This window comes from Trichosurus vulpecula, chromosome 6, assembly GCF_011100635.1.
Source record: "Trichosurus vulpecula isolate mTriVul1 chromosome 6, mTriVul1.pri, whole genome shotgun sequence".
NCBI classification, from domain to species: domain Eukaryota; kingdom Metazoa; phylum Chordata; class Mammalia; order Diprotodontia; family Phalangeridae; genus Trichosurus; species Trichosurus vulpecula.
Window position 1 is genome coordinate 283,929,239 of NC_050578.1, and position 16,292 is coordinate 283,945,530.

Here is a 16,292-nt window from a genome sequence, read left to right on the forward strand (position 1 = left end):
ACCTTTCCTATGGCCTTGCCTAGGAGGGGAGACCAGAAAGAGACATGACTGAGCCTCCCAACCTCTCTACTGTGTGCCCTGCTTGCACTGGGGAGACCCCTCCTGGAACACCCTGCATAGCCTCGCCCACAAGGAGCTGCCCATCTCCTGGGGCTTTGACAGACATATGCACAGAGAAGTATAGAAAGGGGTCGGTGGGCTGGAGGCAAAGATCCAGGCAGTAATCTAGGACAATCTGAAGGAGAGAGAATGCCACTGACTGAGGGGAAGGACTGGGGGGCTGCTCAGAGGAGGAAGGCGGGGCTACTAAGAGGCTGAAGTGACACGGGATGGTATTCCAGGCATGGGGCACAGCCTGGACAAAGGCAGAGGTGGCACGTTGGATTCAGGGAAAAGGAAGGTGTGCATTTGGCTAACATGTCCATAAAAGAGAGAAGCAAGGTGTGGGGTCTATATCCAGGAACGTGAATGGGTCTGAGCCGTGGCTACCCGGAGGTGGCTGAGGATAGGCCGTGTCAGATGGTGAAGGGTTTTCAATTCCAAAATAAGGATTGTATATCTTTTTAGGTCCTAGAGTCAACAGGAACAGTAGAGTGCCAAGATCTGAGTTCAAATCCAGCCTCAGACACATTAGCTGTGTGACCCTGGGCAAGCCCCTTAGCCTGAGTTTCTTCATCTGTAAAACGGGGTTAAAGGCAGGACCTCCCCCCCTCCACCTCCCGGGGTGGTGGTGGGGACCAACTGAGATAATTAAATGCTCAGCGCAGCGCCTGCTCACAGATGGGGCCACGTGCACACTTAAATTATTATTAACGGGACAGATTCTTGAACAAGAGAGGAAGGGGAGGGGAGACAGAGGAGGGGAACGGGGCGCAGGGTGGAGGCCTTGGGGCACCCCCAGAGATGAGGTCCAGCCGAGACCTGGGGGAAAATAATCCTGAAAAAGTGATGAAATCATCTTCCCCTTTAACGTGAGCGCCCTCTCGATGACCCCTCCCCTCTGACCTGGCCCCGCCCCATACCCTCGTGACGTCACAGCGCCTCCCTCCATGGTCCCGCCCCCGCGCTAGGGCGGTGGTTCTGCGGCTGCGCCGGCCTCCCTCCCGAAGCGGCCCTGATCGCGTGGATCCCACATGGGGCGGGACTTCCTGGCCGGTACCCGCAGCTTCCGGCTGTCTCCAGGCGACCCGTCCGGGAGCCACCCCCGGCCCCGCAGGTGAGCGTGGCCCTGCGGAGCGATTGGCGGGGAAACTGAGGCAGCGCTAAGGCCCGGCGGCCTGAGGGGCAGGACGGGCTGTGGCCCCGCCCACTGACGCCTGCCTCAGTTTCCCCATCTGTAAAAGGAAGGGCTGGAGGGCCCCAGGGTGGGGCAGAGGGAGCCGGGGACCCCCTTCCCCACCACCCCCAGTGCGATCTCCAAGCGTCCGGGCCGACAGGGGGCGCCACAGTGGAGAGGGGCCTGCCTGAGTTTCTCCACCTGTAAAGCAGGGGTAACAGCCCCATGGCCCTTCCCTGGTATTTGTAAAGCGCTTAGCACCGAGCCTGGCACACGGTAGTCGCCAAATAAATACTCATCACCTTCCCTCCCCTCCTCTTTCAGCCCTGGCAGGAGACAGCCCGCGGTGGTCGGGCCTGCAGGTGGTATCCTCTTGGTGGGGGAGGGAGGGCACGTGTAGCTGTGACCCCCTCTGGGACCTTTCTCCAGGCAACTGGATGTCAGAGACGCCTGAATTCAAATGCCGTCCCCATTCTGGCTGTGTGACCCTGGGCGAGTCACTTAACCACCGTGTGCCTGTTTCCCAAATGTAAATGGACCCGATAACAGCCCCTGTCTTCCAGGGTCATTGTGATAATGTAATGAGATAGTAATTGTAAAGTGCTCAGGCGGGTGCCCGGCGTGTGTTATAATGTATCCTTCTGTGCCTTGCTGGAGCAGCCCTGGAGGCTGCTGTCCCTTACACTGTCATCCCCCTCGCTCTCCTTGCTCTTCCTCGTTGTGGCTGCTGTGTCTAGTGTTGTCTCTGGTCCTGGGCCCTTGCCACCTCGGGAGGGGTGTGTGTGTGTACGTGCGTGAGTGTGTAAGTGTGTGTTTGTGTGGTGTGTGTGTCTGTGTGTGGTGTGTTCTCATGTGACTACCTGTCCAAGCTGGGAAGACCTTGAGCCCCCAAGGTTCCCAAGCCCTCAGTGGCCGTCCACAAGCTAGACTGGTTCAAGTGCCTCTAGGCTACAAAGAGGGAAAGGGAGCCTGCTGGGCCCAGGAGCTTGGAAGGCCTCAGCCTCCCTCTTCTGGCTTCCTCCAGCGCTGCTTGAAACCCCCAGGTAGCATGTGAGGCCTTTCCCTGTGGAGGGAGGGAAAGGCAGGGACTTGCCCCCTTTGGGGCTCTCTGAGGCCCCAGGCAGGGCCTTCTCATGCCCTTTAATGCCATGCTCTCTGATTCATCCTCTGGCCATGCTCCTTGAGCATTTAGGGGTCAGGGGCTTTAGGACCCCAGGCTCTGTTACCTGGTCGATTTTTTTAGGGGGACAAAGGCAGAGGCCCCTTCGGGGCCTGGGGCTTCTTGGCCTGTTGGGCATTGTGGGGGGTTGGGTGGGTGGAGCCCCTTTAGGCTGGGCCTCCAGGCTCTTGGTGTTTTGGGTGGGCAGAGGTCCCTTGGGGCCTGGGGCTTCTTGGCCTGTTGGGTTTTGGCGGAGCAAGGCTGGTAGAGGCCCCTTTAGGGTCCTGGACTTCTTGGCCCATTTTTTGGCAGGGTTGGGCAGATGTAGCCCCGCTGGGGCCCAGGACTCTGTAGTCTTGTGGGCTGTTCAGGGGATGGGGCTGGTGAGACCAGAGTCCACCTTAGGGGGCTCCTTGGCAGCTGGTCTTTGCCTTGGGTGTTTGGAGGCCCATTCAGTGCTGCCTTCCCTGGCCAGCTGCTTGTGGTCTTTCTCAGGTGTCTTGGGTTTGTCCTGTGAGTGTGGGGCCTGGCAGGTGGGCAGGGGGTGCTCCCTGGGAGGGCCTTCGTTCTTTGGACTCAGCATGTTGCTCTGCCCTGAGATGGGCAGCATGGTATACCAGAGGGGCTGGCCCCACTGCCCTGCAGGGCTCCCCTCTCTGCCTGCCTCCTCTGCTTTGAACTGCCCATCCCAAGGAGGGCTGAGCTGGGCCCATACCCTGGCTCCTACAAACCGGTTCCTGACAGATGGTTTTGGGTGAACTGTCCTCTGCCCTTGCTTGCCTGGGGGTGGATCCTGCAGTGACTGGAGGAGGTTTCCTACAGTTTAAAGGGATTGTTTAGATTTATCTGGGACTTCCTCTGGCTGCCATCCTTACCTCAGGACCTTGGCATGCTGCTGGGAGCCTTGGGCCTTGCTGGGGAAGTTGCTGGCGTCCCTGAAGCTTGGTGAGCTTGGCCTGAGCCTGATTCTTTGTGGAGCTTTTCCAGGAGTCAGAGGTGGTGGCTTGGCGGCCTGGGACCTCCATGCTTGGCTACCAGGGGGTCTGCTGAGCCCCAGCTCCTAGCTGGAGAACAAGCGTCCCCTTTCCTCTCTGAGGAGAGCTAGGGGGAGGGGGAGGGTTAGGGCCCAGCACAGAGAGGCCACCTTCTGCGCTCTCTATCTGCCCAGGTGAGAGGAGGGTGGGACTGTGTCCAGCTGGCAGGCTCTGGTGGGAGGGTCTCTCTGGCCCAGCTCCTTGTTCCCATCTGTCAGCAGCTCTCAGGTTCTACAGCCCACCCCAAGGACCGGCTACTGGGCAGAAGCTCAGGACCTCCCCCTCCTGAAGCGTGTTGGGCAGATGGACCAAAGCACCCTGTAAAATTGTGCCCAGCAGGTTGCTCCGAAGCTTGAACTACTCTCTTTTCCTCCTCGTCTAGCAGAGCTCCGTGGCCTGGTCCTGCCCGGCCACATCCTTTGGTGCAGCCCCCACCATGAGAAGCCTCCTGCCTCTGATCTGCTTTGTCCTGGCCTGCAAGTTGGGTGGTGCGACTCTGGCCAAGTCAGACCCCAAAAGAGTGACCTCCAAAACTCTCCAGGAGAAGGTAGGAATGGCCCAGGCCTCCGGGGGCAGGAGGCTGCGCCCCTTGGCTGGGGTCCCTACCCCTACATCTGGTGTGCGCATCCGTCCCCCACCTCATTCCACTCCTGGGCCGTCAGCTGCAGCCATCGCTCAGACAGATGCCTTGGCCGGTATCTGGATTTCCTGGTGGGGCATTCTGGGAAGGGATCAGGAGGAGCATCCTCAGCAGCAGCTGCCCAGAACCACCCAGACCTCTTTTCTGCTGTGTCCCTTTCTTGGTCTGCTGTGGCTTGCTTTCATCTTTCTGCTTTTGTCTCCGACCTTTTTAGAAGGGGTTTCGCCACCATCTTGCTCTTTCTGCTCTTAAAAAAGCTCGGGAACCTGGGAAGTCTATGCTTGTCTTAGCTGCCTTGGGTGGGGCCGCCAGGGCTCCTGGGACAGGAAGGCAAGGCTGCTGTCTGGCCAGACCCCTTCCTGGCAGAGTCTGCGGTGGGAGCCGTCGTAGAGCTGCAAGGCTGCTTGTCCCTTCCGGAGGCTCCTGGCGCCCAGGGATACATTGGGGTGGTGTTTCCCCACGTAATTGATCAGATAAGCCCTGATCATCGTCTTCGTCCATTTCTTGTCACTTTCCCCTTTCCGTTTCCATCTTCCACGTTTATTATTTGTTTCTTTTTAGATTTTGAGTTCCAAATTTGCTCCCTCCCTCCAGCCCCCTCCCCCACGCATCAGAAGGCAAGCCGAATGACTTGAGTTGTATCGATGAAATCGTGCCAGACGTCTTTCCATATCTGCCGCGTGGCCAAAAAAAGAATAATAAAGAAACTGAGACAATTGTGCTTTAATCTGCACTCAGAGCTGCTCAGTCCTCTCCCTGGAGGGGGGCAGCATCTCCTCGTCATGAAGGATCAGGGTAGCCAAGGCTTTCCCAATTGATCAGCATGACAACGTTGCTGTTGGCATGCCCAATGACCTCCTTCTCCTTCTCACTTCACTTTTGCATCCAGCCATATTTCTTCCAAAACTTCCTCGTCATCATTTCTTACAGCACAGTCACATTCCATCACAATCATAGACCACAACTTGTTCAGTCATTCCCCAATGGATGGGCATCCCCTTTATCTCCAATTTTTTGCCACCACAAAAAGAGCTTCTATAAATATTGTTGTACATGTGGGTCCTTTTCCCTTTTTTTGATCTCTTTGGGATACAGACCTAGAAGTGGTATGGCTGGGTCAAAGGGTATGCACAGTTTGATTGCCCTCTGGGGATTGTTCAGAATTGTTCTCCAGAATGGTTGGATCAGTTTACAACTCCACCAACAATGCATTAGTGTCCCAGTTTTTCCCACATCCCCTCCAACATCCAATATCTTCCTGTGTTGTCATATTAGTCAGTCTGATATGTCTGAAGTGGTACCCCAGAGTTGTTTTAATTTGCATTTCTCTAATTAGTGGTGATTTAGAGCATTTTTTCATGACTATAAATAGCTTTGATTTCTTCATCTGAAAACTGCCTGTTCATATCCTTTGACCACTTATTAATTGGGTAAGGTTTGGGTATTTTACAATTCAGTACAATTTGCTGAGCATTCATTTGTCGTGGGCACACTAGTGCTGGGTCTACAGAGCTGCGTAGGAGAGTCTCTGCCATCATGGGGCTTATGTTCTCCTTGGGGAGATCAGTAAATACAAACTGTAGAGAATAGGATTTGGGGGAGAGAGTGCCCTAACAATGGTGGGGGGCAGTGTGGTTTGGGGTCAGGAAATGCCTTGTATAGGAAGTAGGCTAGGCCTGAACTGTCTTTGAAAGCAGTGAAGCATTCCAAGAAGCACAGGTGAGGAGGGCAGGCAGTGCAAAGGTGTGGAGGTGAGATATGGGGACATGTCTGAGGAACCATGGGGAAGGCAAAGAATTTGGAGCCAGACGGCAAAGGACAAGCTGAGGCATTTGTCTTTGAGTCTGGAAGTAAGAGGGAGCCCTTCAGGCCCTTGAGGAGAGTAGTGACCCAGCAGTTGGTGGTGAGGCCAACAAGAAGAAGGCCGAAGCAGCAGGCCTGGGGGTGAGATGAGAGGGGTGAGCTACCTCTCCCTGAGCCAGGTCAGGGAGCTGCCACCGGCCATGCTCCTCTGCTCCTGCTGGTGCACAAGCAGCTGAGACGGGGGCAGGGTGAGTAGAGCAAGCAGAAGCCCTCCTTCCTGCGCCCCCACAGCCCTTGTCTGGTCTGAAAGGGGTTCCCAAGTCAGGTGCACCCTCCTGTTTAAGGGTTGCTATCCCAGACTCCCCCACTGGGCCTGCTGGGGGAGGGGAAGCAGAGGGCAGTTCTGTCCCAAGTGACCAAGAGAGGAACCGAGCACTGACTGTGCCTCTTCTCTGTCTCATTTTCTGCCTTCTACTGGGCCAGACCCAGCCGTCCACATTGACTGTCCAGGAACGGGGCTTGGTGGTTTCAGACCTCAAGGCACAGGATGTGGTGTTAGAGCACAACAGCTATTGTGCCCAGAAAACCAAGCACAGACACTTCCCTGGACACGTCCTGGGCTACGTCACACCGGTAAGGAGAGGGGCCTCTGGCCAAGGTGCCTTGCAGGGTCCCCAGGGAGGGATGGTGGGGAACTCACAGCTGCCCTCAGCAGCTGAGGGGGCTGTGTCCTCAGGAGATGTGTGTGTGTGGGTATGAGTGTGTGTGTGTGAGTGTAGGGGTATGTGTATGTCTCTGGGCACGTGTGTGTATGTACATGTGTGTGCATGTGGGGGGGGCAGTACACGTATTGGTTGGGATAGCAAGGACATGGGAGAGAGAGCTAAGTAGTGAGCCTGGCAAGGTCAACTGGAGCCCGATGGGGCAGTCCCTGAAGGACAAGAGAGAGAAGGAAGTAGGGAGCCACAGAAAGTGACTGATCAGAGAAATGCCACATTTGCAGACTTATGGCTTAGGCCAGTGTTAAGAGTGGCTGAGAGAAGAGAGACTGGAGGCCCGGGAACCTCCTGTTAATAGACCAGGCAGCAGCCAGGGGAGTAAAGGGAAAGGACCAGCTTGACATGTGGCTCTGGACTCAGGGTCAGGAAGACCCGAGTTCAAATCCAGCCTCAGATGGGACTGTCCTAGCTTCATGACCGCAGGCACGTCCTTTTCCCTTTCTGGGCCTCAGTCTCAAATTGTCAAATGAGAGGGTGCCCTTGATGACCTCCAGGGTCCCTTCAGGTTCAAAGTCTGTGATTCTCCGAACCTCTGAGGTGCAGGAGGTGTTGGGGAGCTGTGTGGCTCGAGTCCCAAGCCTCCCAGAGTGTGTCTACACCTCAGCCGCTGTGTCTTTATAGCAGGGATTGCTCCTTCATTCATTTCCCAGGTATTTATTAAGCACTTTCTCCACATTGGACCCTGTGCTGGGTACCAGGAGTATCATCCCTGCCCTCAGGGCTCTGTGTGTGTGTGTGTGTGTGTGTGTATATATAAAAGACAGAGAAATGGGGGGGCAGGGAAGAACCAGGTCAGCCCACAGAAGCTATAGCACAAAGTTACATTGACCAGAAGGGCCCAAGACCCCAGGATATGGTGGTCCCTTTCACCTTAGGAGATGTGGTTCCTCAGCCAGGCTTCACAGCCTGGGAAGGATTTCTGGCGGCAGAGAGGAAACCACCCTGGGCCTGGTAGAGGAGCTGGCCTGGGTCAGGGAGCAAAGAGGCTGAAGAGGCAGGTGGGCACGATCCAGATGCCCATACTTGGGAGGACTCCTGAGGGGGAGGCGAGTGTGCTCTGAGTGTACCCAGCATGTCCAAAGAGTGGACGGTGGATCAGGGCCGCTCCTCTGTGGGTTCCTGGGCCTTCTGCTGGGGTCTTGCTGAGTCGGGAGCTGGGGCCCTGGGAGATGTATCGGTGCTACCCTGGCAGTCCTAGGGTTGAACCTGTGAGGCTGGACGTGGGTGAGGGGGCGTGGATTCTTGCCCTCCCTGGCTCAGAGTCCAGGGACCTGAGTTCAGACACCTCCCCCCACACGTTCCTCCCTCATGACCTTGGCCGAGTCCCTTTTCCTCCTTTCCCCCTCGAGGAGGTCAGCTTCATTCTCCTCTGGCATTCCAGCTGGCACCCAGAGCAGCCCCTGCCTAGAGCTCCAGCCCCTGGTCTCTCCCTGGAGCCCTCAGCACCAGCCCTGGCTCTGAGTGCCATGGGGACCCTCATTAATGTGCTTTCTTCTGTGTCTGTCCCTTCCCCTCTCCTCTTACAAGTGGAACAGCCATGGCTATGATATTGCCAAGATTTTTGGGAACAAGTTCACGATGATCTCCCCAGTCTGGCTGCAGGTGAAGAGGAGAGGTCTAGAACTGTACCAGATCTTGGGCCTTCATGACGCTGACCAAGGTAACCCCACCTGTTGACCATTTGTCTGCTAGGTGCAGGTGGCCTGAAGGGGAGAATCGAGGAGGGGGGCAGGGGCCCTCTGGTCAGGTCTGGGTGTGGGCAGTGCTTGGGCAACTCCAGGCATAGGACTGAGGGCTGGGGGGAGGGAGGAGGAGGACACTAGTGTGTTGGGGAGGAGGCTATCTGACCCCTTTCTTTCAGAGGGGCCTCTGAGTATGTGTGAGTGTGCATGTGTGCATGCATGTGTGTGTGCACGTGTGCCTGCGTGAGTCTGTGTGCATAGGTGCCTGTGTGTGCATGCGTGCCTGCGTGTGTGTGCGCACATGCCTGTGTGCATGTGTGCGTGTGCATGCGTGTGTGGGGGAGATGTCTTCACAGTCCTTAGTGGGAGGGTCATGTTCCCTTGGTACCATAGTATCTGGTCCTGCCAGGTGCTGTTTGAAACCTATTTGGGGCCCAGGTTTGGGGCCAAATCGCCAGGACTGATGTTGCAGTAAAAGAGGGGAACTGGATGAGAATTCTGGACTCTAAGAGGGTTTAAGGAACAAAGTCTTCATCCCTGCTTCCTCCATGGCAGGGCCACTCTGCCAGGCTGTCCGGGGGAGGGAAGCCTGAGGGACTTCCTGGGTTTGGGCTGAAGTGCTAGGGTCCCTCAGTGGAGGCCAAGAGTTGGGGAGTGGGACAGCCTTGTTGGCAAGTTGGTAGGTGCTGATGCCCTGGACGCTGTGCCGGGATTGGTTGGCTCAGTAGTGGGCCAGGGTTGTCTGTGAAATGTCTGTGGTTTGTTGGCCAGCATTGCCCCAGGGGAAGGGGTAGCACCTGAGCCAGCTTCCTTCTCTGGAGCCGCCTCCAAGCTGCCACATAACTGATATCATTGTCCTGGGCATAGGGCTAGCATGGCCTGGAGGGTTTGTGGGTTCATATTTCTGTTTCTTCTCTTACTCTAGACTGGATAAAAAGCGTGAAGAAGCAAGCAAAAAATGTGCGCATTGGTGAGTGGGGCATGTGGAAGGGGAGCAGGCCGAGGGGGAAACGTGCAGGGCATCTGCTCAGCCGGTCTGGAGAGCAGCAAATCAGCACCACAGAGAGTACCAGCCCTTTTGTAGGCTGAGGGCAGAGAGGACTGACTAGCCCCATCCCCTAGCCTCCCCAGGCCAGCTCCTTTTCTGAAATCTCAGGAAGGAAAGTGAAGCCAGGGTGGAGGAGGGGGCAAGGGGAGAGAAAAGACGGAGAGAGAAAGAGAGAGGGAGGAGGGAAGGGGAGAGGAGAGAGGGAGATGGAGAGGGAGGGAGGGAAAGAAGGAGGGAGAGGGAGGGGAGAGAAAGAGAGGAAGGGAAAGAGATAAGACAGACAATGTGAGTGAGCACACATGTGCATCCATGTGCATCCATGTATTTCTGTTGCCAGCTTTCTTTTGGGGAAGATTGGCTGGGCTGCCCTGGGCATCTTGTGGGCATACTACTGCAGGCAGGGCCTCCCCTACCTCTTCCCTTCTCTGCTTCCCTCTTCTTCCCCTCGCCACCTTCCCTTTCTCTTCTTCCCTCCTCCCTTTCTACTCCCTCTTCTCTTTCCCTCCTCCTTTTCTGTCCTCCAGAGAGCCCCTTGCAGGGTAGGGGCACTGAGCCCATGCATGGGCCCCCCCACTAGCTCTTCACCCTTCTCACCGGCCTATCCTTTTCAGTGCCTCGCATCTTGTTTGACAAGTGGACCCGGGATGACTACAAAAGCTTGTTCAGTAGTGAGGATGAGATAGAAGAGCTCGCTAAGACCTTGGTCCAGGTGGCACAGGTAGGTCTTGGCACTGCCATGGGGCTGGCCCTGCTTCTGTCCTGCTAGGAGCTGGATGGCGGCTGCTTAACCTCTGGCTGCTTCTGCCTTTTGAATTGATTCTCTCTCTGGGCTGTGTCCTTCTGTTCTTAGGGTAGCATCAGCTCTCAAGCTGAGAAGAGAATAACTTCCATTGGATTCTTACTGTGAATCCCAAGAAACCCCTTTTCCTGTAAGGCAATGTTTCCTTGGTGACTTTCCCAGGATATGGGGACACTTGACCACAAGGTCTAGGCCATGGTGCACTGGAATGGGGCTCCCTAGCAACTGCTGGTCAGGAATCCCCTTCTGGGGACTTAGGATGGGCAATCTTCTGGCACCCAGATCAGAGACCAGCCAGTACAGGGAGAGGAATTCACTTAGGTGCCCCAAAGGCCTTGGAGTCCATCCTTCCCCTAATCTGACTCATTTGGCAGGCTTCAGAGTCAGATATGAAACTCTGAGAAAACTCCATTCAGCTCTGATACCAACCAAAATGTTCTGACCCTTCCAGCCTCAGGGGGTCTCCAGGTGGCCGGCTCTTTGCCAGCTGCATATTGAGTGGAGTCACTTCTTGGGTAAGAACTCCGCAGGTGCCCCAAACCTCTAAGGCCCTCCTTCTGCCACAACCTTGCTGCTGACCTCTCAAGTGCCTGATTTCTGGGGGAGTGGAGCTAAGATGGTCCCCTCCAGACAATTTAAAAATAATGCCTCAAATTGAATTCTGGAGGGGCAGAACCAACAAAAGGTCAGGTTTTTCTAGTCCAGGACAACTTAGGAGGCTGGCAGGAAAGGTGTGTCAGTGGGCTGGTGATCCAACCTGGAGCCTAGCACAGACTGCACAGCGCAGGCCACCGTGCGCACCAGCAGCAGGCCTCAGCGGCAGTTCATCAGTGGCAGTAGCAGCTTCAGGAGCTCTCACCCTACAGATAGTACAGCTGTCAGACAACTGGTCAGAAGGAAATTACAGGGGCCCCTTTGCTGGCACTGGGTGCAGGAGCCCACATACAGTTCTGGGTCACTGTCCCAGAGCTAAGAAGAGCAGTAGCTCACTAGCTCTTATGGGCACAGGAGTGTAGGAGCCCTGGTCACAGTTCCAGGGTAGAGAAGAGTATTTGTGGTGGCTCATAGATCAGACAAGCCAGGGGAGCAGTGGTCACACTTCTCTTTATATCACACCACCTTGGAAGAACTAAAAACCTATGGCCCCGCCAGAGTTAGCTCTGAAAATAGCAGCAAGAAAGGCCTGAAGCTTGGGAGAGTACCCCCTCCACCTGGGAAGCAAAGGCACCTGCTTTTTTTTTTTTTTTTTTTTGTGTTGTTGTTTTTTTTTTTTTGCAGGGGGAGGGCAAGGCAATTGGGGTTAAGTGACTTGCCCAAGGTCACACAGCTAGTAAGTGTGTCATGTGTCAAGTGTCTGAGGCTGGATTTGAACTTGGGTGCTCTTGACTCCAGGGCCGGTGCTCTACTCACTGCGCCACCTAGCTGCCCCCAAAGCCCACCTTCTTAACAAAGTTTTAAGTCAAGAAATAAGCTGAAAAATGAGTAAACAATAAAAAAGCTAAAATAATTGGTAATAGGGAAGATCAAGTCAGAAACTCAGAAGACAATGAAATCAAAACTACATGCAAAGCTTCAGAGAAAAAATGTGAATTGGTCACAGGCCCAAAAATAATTCCTAGAAGAGTTCGAAAAAGGATTTTAAACATCAAATAAGAGAGAAAGGGGGAGAATTGGGAGAAGAAATGAGAATGTTGCAAGAAAATTATGAAAAGAAAGTCAATAGAAGGCACAAAAAAACATACTGAAGAAAATAACACCTTAAAAAACAGAAGTGACCAAATAGTAAAAGAGACACAAAAATCCACTGAAGAGAAAAACTCCTTAAAAAATAGAATTGGCCAAATGGAAAAAGATGTACAAAAGCTTATTGAAGAGAATAATTCCTTTAAAACTGTAATTAGGAAAGTTGAAGCTAATGACTACATTAGACATTAGGAAGCAATAAAACAGTCAAAAGAATGAAATAATAGAAATAGAAGAAAATGTGAAATCTCTCATTGGAAAAACCTGGAAAATAGATCGAGGAGAAATCATTTAAGAATTATTGGATAACCTGAAAGCTATATTCAAAAAAAAAAAAAAGAGCCTGGACATCATATTTTAAGAAATGATCAAGGAACACTGTGCCGATATCCTAGAACCAGAAATGGAAATGGAAGGAACCCAATGATCATACTGAAAGAGACCCCCCAAATGAAACCCCCCAGGAATATTATAGTCAAATTCCAGAGCTCCCAGGTCAGGGAGAAAATACTGCAAGCAGCCAGACAGAAACAATTCAAACATCATGGAGCCCCAATCAGGATAAAACAAGATTTAGCAGCTTCTACATTATAGGATTGAAGGCCTTGGAATGTGATATTCCAGAGGGCAAAGGAGCTAGAATTACAACCAAGAGTAACATACCCCGCAAAACTAAATGTAATCCTTCAGAGGAAAAAGTGGATATTTGATGAAATAGAGAACTTTCAAGTCATTCCTGATAAAAAGACCAGAATAGAAAATTTGACTTTCAAATATAAAACTTGAAGAGAAGCATAAAAAGGCAAACAGGAAAGAGAAATCATAAGGGATACAGTAAACTGTTTCCATTCCTACATGGGAAGATACTTATGACTCCTAAGAACTTTATCATTATTAGGACAGTTTGAAGAAATATAAATAGACAGAGGCCACAGGTTGAGTTGACTATGATATGATTTCAAGGAAGTAAAATTAAGGGGTGAGAAAGAGGGATGCACTGGGAGAAGAGGGAAGGGAGAGGTAGAAAGGTATAAATTATCTCACATAAAAGAAGGGTGAAGGGAAGATTTTTTATAGTGGAGGAGAAGATGGGGTGGTAGTGGTAGGTAACCCTTGAATCTCGCTCTCATTGGAACTAACTCAAAGAGGTAATACCATACACATTCAGTTGAGCATAGAACTCTGTCTTCCTCTTCAGGGAAGTAGGAGGAGAGGGAGATAAGGCAAGAAGGGAATGATAGAAGGGAGGGCAGATTGGAGGAGATAGTGGTCAGAAGCAAAACAGACTTTTGAGGAGGGACAGGTTAAAAGGAGAGAGAGAGAAGGATAAATAGGGGAGAATAGGATGGAGGGAAATACGTGGTAATCATAACTGTGAATGTAAATGGGATGAACTCACCCATAAAACAGAAGCAGATAGAGCGGATTAAAAACCAAAATCTGACAATATGCTGTCTACAAGAAACACACTTGAAGCAGAGAGACAAAGTAAAAGTTAGGGGCTGGAGCAGAGTCTGTTATTCACTAGCTGAAGTAAAAAAGCAGGCATAACAATCATGATCTGAGACAAAGCAAAGACCTACTTAAAAGAGATAAGCAGGGAAATGACATTTTGCTAAAATTATTATAGACAATAAAATAATATCAATACTAAATGAAACTAATATTTGGAAAAGTAGGCAAAGAAGTCCTATCAAATTCCTTTTACATCACAGAAATGTTGCTGATATCTAAACCAGGAAGAGCAAAAACAGAAAAAGAAAACTATAGACTGATTACCCTAACAAATGTTGATGCAAATGTTTTAAATAAATGCTAGCAAGCAGGTTATAACAATATATCACAAAGATCAAGCACTATGACTGGGGTGGTGTAGAGCTGGTTCAGTGTTAGGAAAACTACCAGCATATTTGACCATATCAATAACATAAGTAACAAAAATCATACGATTATCTCAATAGAGGCAGAAAAAGCTTTTGACAAAATCCAACACTCATTCCTATTAAAAACACTGGAGAGCATAGGAATAAATGGAGCTTTCTTTAAAATGATAAAAACTCTCTCTCTTTTTCTGAAAATGGATGATGCTCTTGTGCTTTCCCAGTCACCCATGGAGTCAAGCAGGGCTGTGTGCTTGCCCCCATGTTCTTTTAGCATGATGTTTTAGCCATGTTGTCAGATGCCTACAACAAGGATGAAAACACTATCAAGGTCCGTGTGAATTATTTAACTTGAAAAGGCTACAAGCTAAAACTAAAGTGGAGGGAGAGTTGGTACATGACTTTTTGTTTGCAGATGATTGTGCACTAAGCGCAGCCTCTAAGGCTGAGATGCAACAAAGTCTGCATTGTTCTTCTGCTGCTTGTGCTAATTTTGGCCTAATAATTAACACCAAGGAAACACAGGTGCTCCTCCAGCAAGCACCACACCATCCACATGTGGCACCATCGGTTACAACAAATGGAGAAGTTCTGAACGCTATGGATAAGGTCACTCACCTTGGTAGTGTACTTTCCAGGGACGTCCACATTGATAATGAGGTTGACGAATGCATTGCCAGAGCTAGCTCAGTGTTTGGGAGGCTCTGAAGGAAAGTGTGGTGGAGACGAGGAATTAGGCTGCCTACCAGACTGAAGATCTACGGAGCCGTGGTGCTCACCTCATTGTTGTATGCCTATGAAACTCGGACAGTCTACCAGTGCCATGCTAGGAGACCGCATCACTTCCATTTGAATTGTTTTAGGAAGAGTCTGAAGATCACCTGGCCAGATAAGGTACCAAACACTGAGGTCCTTTCTGCCACGCATTCAAACTCAGCTGCAGGGTGAAGTGCCAGTGGGCTGACTACATTGGTCAAATGCCAATGTACATTTGCCTGAAAGACCATTTTGTGGTTTTTTAGGACACAGGAAAAGCACTCACATGGAGGTCAGAAGAGGTTATACAAAGACTCTCTCAAGGTCTCTCTGAAGAGCTTTGGAATCAATTGTGTGACATGGGAGACACTGGCACAGGACTGCCCAGCATGGTGTGTCCACATCAGAGGAGGCTCTGTGTCGCATGAGGGAAGCAGAACTGAAGTAGCTCAAAAGAAACATGAGATGCACAAATTTAAAGCCATCTCCACCCCAAATGTTCACACGGACTATTTGTGCCTGACCTGTGGTAGAGCCATATGAGCTGGTATTGTCCTGATCAGCCATAGTCAGACACACTGGACATTGACCCCAACATAGTGATGTTGGAGATATCTCCAAGGATGTCTCTTTAAAACCATCAGCAAACATTATCTGTAATAGGAATACACCAGAAGCCTTCCCAGTAAGATCAGGGGTGAAGAAAGGATTCCTATAATCACCGCTACCGTTCACTAGTATTGTACTAGAAATGCTGACGAGAGCAATAAGAGAAGAAAAAGAAAGTGAAGGAATCAGGACAGGCCATGAAGAAACAAAACTGTTACTCCTTGCAGATGATCTGATGACATACTTAGAGAATCGACTAAAAAGAGTTTAAATAGCAATTTCAGCAAAGCTGAGGGGCTTGAAATAAATCCATATAAACTGTCAGCACTTCTGTATATGACCATCAGCAAGAGACAGAAGGAGAAATTGCATTGACAATAACTGTAGGCACCTAGGTGACACAGCGGATAGTGTGCTGGGCCTGGAGTCAGAAAGATTCCTCTTCTTGAGTTCAGGTCCAGCCTCAGACACTTAGCTGGGTGACCCTGGGCAAGTCACTTCACCCTGTTTGCCTCAGTTTTCTCATCTGTAAAATGACCCGGAGAAAGAAATGGCAAACCACTCCAGCATCTCTGCCAAGAAAACCCCAGACGGGGTCATGGAGAGTCAGACATGACTGAAAAACAACTAAACAACCACAAAAGACAGTAACAACAAATACTTGGGAATCTACCTGCCAAGACAAACCCAGGAACTGTTAACACGAATGGCCATATTGGACAGTTGGGGAAATGTGAATTGCTGATGAGTAGACTGAGCCAATTTAATGAAGTGACAGTTCTGCCTGACTTAATTTACTTACTGAGCATCATCCCAATCAAACTACCAGAAAGTTACCCTATAGAGCTAGAAAAGCAACGTTTCATCTGGAAGAACAAAAAGTCAAGATTGTCAAGAGACTCAGTGAAAAGAATGTGAAGGAAGGCCAGCCAGCGTGCTATAAAGCAGTGATCATCCAAACCGTCTGGTACTGGCTAAGACGCGGAGTGGGGCATCGGGAACGGATCAGGGACACGATGCCCATGGTGAATGACCATAGCAGTCTAGTGTTGGTTAAGTGCCAAGATCCAAATGTTCGGGACAG

At 51.3% G+C, this 16,292-nt stretch overlaps 2 protein-coding genes across 5 annotated transcripts in view; one reads left to right on the top strand and one right to left on the bottom strand.

Annotated features, from left to right (window-relative positions):
• The first annotated feature begins 1,072 nt into the window (after nucleotides 1–1,072).
• Nucleotides 1,073–16,292, top strand: part of CHID1 (chitinase domain containing 1) — a 76,502-nt gene continuing 61,282 nt past the window's right edge. For 2 of the 4 annotated variants that reach the window (XM_036764763.1, XM_036764762.1), the window contains exons 1-6: nucleotides 1,148–1,216; nucleotides 3,855–4,016; nucleotides 6,396–6,545; nucleotides 8,219–8,351; nucleotides 9,299–9,343; nucleotides 10,033–10,139. In XM_036764763.1, the coding sequence (XP_036620658.1) occupies nucleotides 3,906–4,016; nucleotides 6,396–6,545; nucleotides 8,219–8,351; nucleotides 9,299–9,343; nucleotides 10,033–10,139 (546 nt within the window). In that variant the 5' untranslated portion in view covers nucleotides 1,148–1,216; nucleotides 3,855–3,905. Of the gene's footprint in view, nucleotides 1,217–3,851; nucleotides 4,017–6,395; nucleotides 6,546–8,218; nucleotides 8,352–9,298; nucleotides 9,344–10,032; nucleotides 10,140–16,292 lie in introns of all 4 variants that reach the window. The other 2 variants (XM_036764760.1, XM_036764761.1) reach the window with 2 other exon arrangements.
• Nucleotides 1,263–3,460, bottom strand: LOC118855252 (basic salivary proline-rich protein 1-like). Its single transcript, XM_036765332.1, has 5 exons — nucleotides 3,311–3,460; nucleotides 2,826–3,114; nucleotides 2,503–2,672; nucleotides 1,579–1,648; nucleotides 1,263–1,477 (listed from the first exon to the last, which is right to left on the bottom strand). Exons 1-5 carry the CDS (start codon nucleotides 3,458–3,460, stop codon nucleotides 1,263–1,265), a joined length of 894 nt encoding a protein of 297 aa, XP_036621227.1.